Source organism: Chanodichthys erythropterus, chromosome 3, assembly GCF_024489055.1.
Source record: "Chanodichthys erythropterus isolate Z2021 chromosome 3, ASM2448905v1, whole genome shotgun sequence".
NCBI lineage: Eukaryota > Metazoa > Chordata > Actinopteri > Cypriniformes > Xenocyprididae > Chanodichthys > Chanodichthys erythropterus.
The window spans coordinates 47,229,109-47,235,977 of record NC_090223.1 but is presented as its reverse complement, the minus strand read 5'-3'; the positions used below and the strand labels follow the sequence as shown (position 1 = coordinate 47,235,977).

General features: G+C 40.2%; 1 protein-coding gene across 5 annotated transcripts in view; it reads right to left on the bottom strand.

Moving 5' to 3' along the window:
* Positions 1 to 2,360: 2,360 nt before the first annotated feature.
* s1pr2 (sphingosine-1-phosphate receptor 2) overlaps positions 2,361 to 6,869 on the bottom strand; it is a 59,709-nt gene continuing 55,200 nt past the window's right edge. For all 5 annotated transcript variants that reach the window (XM_067382562.1, XM_067382561.1, XM_067382560.1 and 2 more), the window contains one exon: positions 2,361 to 5,388. In XM_067382562.1, the coding sequence (XP_067238663.1) occupies positions 4,172 to 5,281 (1,110 nt within the window). In that variant the 5' untranslated portion in view covers positions 5,282 to 5,388 and the 3' untranslated portion in view covers positions 2,361 to 4,171. The remainder of the gene's footprint in view (positions 5,389 to 6,869) is intronic.

Genomic DNA, 6,869 nt, shown 5'->3' with positions numbered 1-6,869 from the left:
TGATATTGAGATCCATCTTTTCACACTGAGGGACTCAAACACGTTCACTGATGCTCCAGAACAAAAAAACATGATGCGTTAAGAGTCAGGGGTGAAAACTTTTTGAATTTGAAGATCAAGGTAAATTTTACTTAATTTGTCTTCCGGGAAACATTTGAGTATCTTCTGTAGCTTCCGAAGGGCAGTACTAAATGAAAAAAAAAAAAATAGATATTTAAACAAAATGAGACAAATTTGGACATCTTCATCTTGTTCAAAAGTTTTCACCCCCTGACCCTTAATGCATCATGTTTTCTTCTGGAGCATCAGTGAATGTGTTTGAGTCCCTCAGTCGTCCTCAGTGTGAAAAGATGGATCTCAAAAACATAGTCACTTCAAATATGCACAAGATGCTGGAAAACTGAAGAATTTGCAGGACCTGAAGGATTTTTCTGAAGAACGTTGGGCAGTTTAACTGCTCAGGACAAACAAGAGACTCATGAACAACCATCACAAAACATTAAAACAGTCATGGATCATCCAGGTAACCACACACAGTATTAAGAATCGAAGGTATGTACATTTTTGAATGGGTCATTTTTATAAATTCAGCTATTTTTTGACTATATGTAAATATCTTTTATCCAAAATATTCAGGACAGTACTAAATAAAAAAAGAACACATTTTGCATGATCCCTCTTATTTTGTTAAAATAATTAACAATTTGCAGATTCTGCAAGTTTTATGTAGACTTTAGAGCACAATTGTATATAATAATACATATCTATATGTAATAATGAATTGTTACAAAATATATATAAAAAAAAAAAAGTTATTTTAAAAGTTGTAATTTTTTTAGATTATTTTATTTTAGATTAGTCTAAGTAGTCACTCCTGTCACCACATTGCCAACCACAACAATCTGACAAAATCAACCATAGTTAGATCAGCCCTATGCTCATATTAAAGCAATCTTCATTTATCCTACAGATGGCGCAATAGGCCAGTACATTAATTGACATATCAGTTAGAATCTTTTCTTTGGCTGGTCACAAGGTGACACTCTTGTACAGCAGTTGTAGTTACTGCTTTGGAAGCATGTCTTCCCAGAATAAATGTGTTCTTACATATGCGGGTGGAGTGGGAGTAGAGAATGAACACTAATCACACAGAATGTACTGAAAAACAACTCTATATGTTTGCAGCTGTTTAAGCATGGCTGATGTCACTTCCTGCTAACTCTTGGCCATATTCCCAGCTGTGCTATCTCCCAGGGTGGGTTGCTGCTGTTCCCACCCAGGAATTCTGGATGTTTGACAACAACCAGGCCAGACCATCTTTAAGCCCACTCAGTCAGAGTTCACAATCCTTGTTTTTTTTTTTGTTTTTTTAAGTTAAAAGTAGCCCCAGCTTATGGTCATGCTGGCCTCCCAGGCACCCCTTTCCCATAATGCTATTCCCATTGATCTCGTCATACTCCCCCTTTCCTATAAAAGCCTTTGGCTAAACATCTGTACTCCCACAAAACCTTGAAACTGGCACTTATTGGACTGTCAGAAATCAAGACCAGCAGTTGGGCAATGTTGTTAGCAAACAGATTCATGTCATAGCGAGTCTGGCCTTAACCATGTTCGTGCATGTTAGCATTTAGTTTCTCTTTTTTATTGTCTCTTTAGATTTCTGTAATATGTGGGATAAAGCTCTTGTATTCAGATTGTTAACCCAATACTGCGTAGGACTGAAATTCAAAGCAAATTGCGTAGTGGCATTAATCATTTCTGTCACGCACACAACAACCACCTCAGAAGTTACACTTGAAAGGGTTAGTTCATTTCAAAATAAATTTCCTGATAATTTACTCACCCCCATGTCATTCAAGATGTTCATGTACAGTCAAACCAAAATTTAGTCAGACACCTTGAACATTTCATTCATGTGCCTACGTCACACGTGACCTTTCCAAAATTACGTAATGCATGGCACATCGCAGTGCTAGTGCAAGATGAGCATGTGTGGTTAAAAAGTATACTTTTTTTTTTTTTTTTTCTTTCAGAAAATGGCCGATCGTTTTGCTAGATAAGATCTTGTCTGGGATCGTGTAGAGCCTTTTGAAGCTGCACTGAAACTGCAATTTGGACCTTCAACCCGTTGAACCTTGTTGAAGTCCACTATCCTGGAATGTTTTCCTCAAAAACCTTAATTTCTTTTCAACTGAAGAAAGAAAGACATAAACATCTTGGATGACATGGGGGTGAGTAAATTATCAGGAAATTTCAATTCTGAAGTGAACTAATCCTTTAAAGCATGTGCCTAATGCAAGCATAAAGCAGTCAATTTATAAACTAGAAAATGACAATCAAACAACGACTTTTTTGTATTTAAATTTATTTTTACTAAAAAAAAGGAATGAACTAATGTGTATGTACCTACATTAGTGTTTGGGATTGTACCGATTTAGCACAGGTAGCTTGCTACTAAACACAAGGCTATTGCACACAAGACATTCTACACGTATACACATTACATACATACTGTACATAGATACATACATACATTAATATATTTATCATAAAAAAACAAGCATTGTTCCACAGGGTAGGCAATGTTTTACATTGAACGGTGTGATAGTGATGCTCACACAGGCTTAAACTCTTCATGCATTAAAAAAAAAAAAGAAAGAAAAACCAAAATACATTAGACCGGCATTGGAAGAGCTGCCAAAGTGCTTTCTCTGCTGAACTAAACCGATCAACAGAGGAAACTAAAACATGTTGGGATCAAACGGTGAATGGGTATGATTGTGTGAGTGAAAGTGTTGGGCTGATGACATTAACGTATGAGAACATTAAGGTCAATCCTTAACAACAGGAGGAAGCTTTGGAAACACCGGACTTCCTATGGATGCAGGAAGTTTAAATTTTCTTCAGAAGACTTATGACCCATTAAAAGACAGCAAAACACCTAACATCCCCCATATTTCAGAATAAACATGCCTTCAAAGGAGGCATGCTCAATTTGTCCCATCAATGTCTTATCAATGGCCTATCAATTTCAATTAACTTTAAATGTCGTCAAGACTTCACAGTGAGTGCCCATTCTTGTTGCTGCAAGCTCAAAAATCAACAGGAGAACAGTAAAGTTCGTTAATACTGTCGATCAGCGAAAATGTTCGCTTGTAACACTTCATTCTTATATTCAGTTCCATTCGTCAAGAGGGCACAAAACTAAGCACACGCTGCCGCAGCGACACTACAACATTGTCATGCCAACAGACCCAAAATTTACTAATTTCAGGAATTCAGTAATCATATACTGATCATGCTTTCCTCTTAGGAAAAATTATGAATGTCAAAAACAAAAACTAAAATAGAAAGGGACAGTGAGTTTATATAGACAAATAGAAGTAACATTGACAATAGTACATAGGTTTGCCATACATATTAGTTCTTACACAGGTTAGACTTTCATGCAATACAATGAAGCGGAATACTTTTATAGTCGGTAATCAAAGGGTGTTATGTATATCAAGTAATTCGATAAATACATAGGAATGGTTCTGCGAGCATGCGTGGTGGTTTGGCTCATGTGGAGTGCATCGTCGTTCCTTACATTTCAATCTGGCCACTCATATCTCTGAACCGTGACAGTGGTAGTCTAACTTGTGGATAGGATACATCTTGTATTTGACTTCTGGTAGGTTAGTCAGCATATGAGAAGTATACAATCTCAAACTGCCTAGAAGTCTACAAAGTGCAATATCTTAAATTTGGATGTTTTCATGTTTTGTCAAAGAGCTAAAATACATATTCCCACTTAAATTTGGCTTTCTTCAATATGCCTTAAAATGTCAAATATGTGATGGTCTTATTCTGTTGATGGTCAGAAACCTTTGCAAGGACAGAAGCAACAAAGGACACAAGGGAGTCCAGTACCACAGCTGTGATATCTGCTCTAAATGTAAGAGTCCAAAGACATTGATTGTGATTCTCATTTCATCCATGAGGTCTCTGAACACTTCTGTCTTCTGTGCCTTCCCAGACAGCAACATAGATCCGGCCCACATCCGGTACATGTTGAATCCACATGTATCAGATGTGCCCCGGTTCTGGGCTGACACTATGTTGCTGTCTGGGTGTCTCCAAGATGGGGTCTCCCCTTATCTTTAAACACCTAGGCACTGTGGAAACAAAATCAGACACAGGTAGTGTCCTGCATGATGGGAGTCGACTGATTTTCGTGTTTGTTGGTGCAGTGCTCCATTGAACTCGAGCTCTTGAGTGGCACCATGCAGCGGTGAGGAGGTCTGCCACAGCTGAGCAGCCCCCAGCAGCACAGAACCCTGAGGAACTCCTTCCTCATGTCCTTACTCCGCATCGTGTAGATCAATGGGTTCAACGCCGAATTCAACGTGGCAAAGCTGAAGAAGATGCCGGCGTTACTGAGGATAGGGCATTGTTGCATCTTACAGGAAGTGTCCAGGAGAAGGATGGTGAAGGCAGGCAGCCAACAAACGATGAAGACACCCAGCACGATCGTTACGGTCTTCAGGAGAGCATAAGCCGGAGAATTGGTGGCCTCTTGCTGGCTGGTGCGCACAATAAGGTAGATGCGAACGTAAAGGATCACAATGGACAGCAAGATGATGCTAAAGATGGTGACGACAAACAGGATGTAGTATCGGGAGTTGAGAGGCAGGACAGCCGAGCAATCGTTCAGGTTATTAATACAGTTCCAGCCGATAATGGGAAGACCTCCCAGAAGGATGGACATCACCCAGCACGCTCCGATCAGAAGGAACATGCGGCAAGTCTTGTTGGAGCCGTAAACCTTGACCTTGGTGATGGCAATGTAGCGCTCTATAGCGATAGCCAGCAGGCTGAAAACGGAGGCGGACAAGGCGATGAAAGCAGTCCCCTCTCGTATGAACCACTGGACAGGCGCCAAATTAAATGTCCTAGGGCCTGACAGGAAAATATTGGCAATATAAGCAGAGCCAGCCAGTAGGTCAGAGAAGGCCAGGTTTCCGATGAAGAAGAACATGGCCGAGTGGAACTTCTTATTGCGAAACACAGCAATGAGCACCAGGAGGTTTTCCAAGATGATGATACTGCAGATAATGACAAATAAAATGTTCAGGGAGCTCAGGCTTTTTTTACTCTCAATGCGACCTTTTAATTCCTCCTTGGTCATGTGCTTGGCATAGGCATAGTGGACCTCTATGAGGGTCTTGTTGAAGTACTGGGAGTACTTGCTCATGGTGACAGCTTGGCAAAGCCCTGCAACCAGACGGCCAGTTGTCATTCAGAGGGCAGCTTGTCTGAGTTTGTCCGGGCCAGCAGGGCCACAGGAAACGAGACGCCCCGCCCGAAAGTCACGTCTCAGCGGCCCAGGAAGTTCTTCGGTGTCACCTGGAAACACATACAAAAAAATAAATAAATTACTGGCTGGTGTCAAATGTTAAAAATGGACCATCAACAAATCAAGTAACAGCAAATAACCTAACAGCACTGAACAATCTGGTGTTTTTGTTTTGTTTTGTTTTTGCAATTCTGTTGCAAGTAAAATCTTCCAAACCCATGCTAATATCAGCTCTAATGACATGCTTTATAATGCAATGCAAAGTCTTGTCGGACTTAAACCGTCTTTACAGACTGTTTTCAGTGATCCGTTCACAAGTCGCCAGCCTAGCCACATTAACATTTCCACATGCATTTCATTTGTGATCATTTGTGTTTAGATTTCATCTAGACCCTCCTCTCTTATTTCGTCACGCTCTACATGACTTTTGCGGGAGCACACATATACGACTAAATGAACAAATTCATGTAAATCATCTTGCGAGTGAGCAGGAAAGGAAGTGAATGAAAAAGATAAGGAGGGGAGCTATGATTTCCACCATAGCCTGTGTCTTTTGGTACAACACAGTGAAGTTTGAAACATTTGTTTTGGTGTGTTCACAAACACGTCCCAGAATGATTATATGTTAGGTGAGCGGCTGGCGAGTATGTGGTGCTTCACTGTGGCCTGGGATGCATTCGGGATGAATGATCGTTTATACTACACATGCGTTTTAAACTACCTCCATTTGTAGTTCTAGTGATCCAATTGCAAACATTCAAGAATCCATTTACACATGTATTTAATGCTAAACAATTGTGGTTGGAGCACAATAAAATGCATCTTAATACCAGGCAGAAACTTTTTTTTGTGTGTGTCATTTTATGGTACACATTATACACAATCACAGACACAAGGTCACTCTGCTCCCAACAGTAGCTACAATTGCTCACTGCTGCTCTCTTTTTTTAGAAGCTGTTTGAACGGAAACAAGCTTTAAATGTGCTGAAGCACTAGTGACAAGTGAAGTGTGCATGCTAGAGGAGCGTCTGTGACTAGAGTCTTGTGTTGCTGATTAAAAAAAAACATGATAAGCAAGAAGCTTCCTTCTTGTAGTCTGCACAAGCAGTGGTCCTGCATTGATCAGACACATGTTGGAAACCAAAAATAGCTCAAGTACAGTTTCTGGAATTTCCCTTCTGAGTAAAGGCTCCATGCCAGAACTGTCCTTCGGCTACAATCTGTTCTTGCCCCATGAACTAAGATAAAAGTGCATGTGACACACAGTCTTCTACACCTTTACATAACTGCGCTGTATGTAGGACTGTAGTCTTACTCTTCATCGACACAGTAATGAAACCTCACTGGATGTGTAAAACAACGTCACACTGGAACCCTTGTCATCTGAATGTCTATCACATTTTACAAGAATCACCAAGATCTCCAACACAAATGACTAAAGTGTCATTTCCACAAGGCCACAAAGTCTGTAAACTTTCCCCAAAATCCCCTTTCAAGTGCTGATGACTAAAAACACAGGGGAAATGCTAAG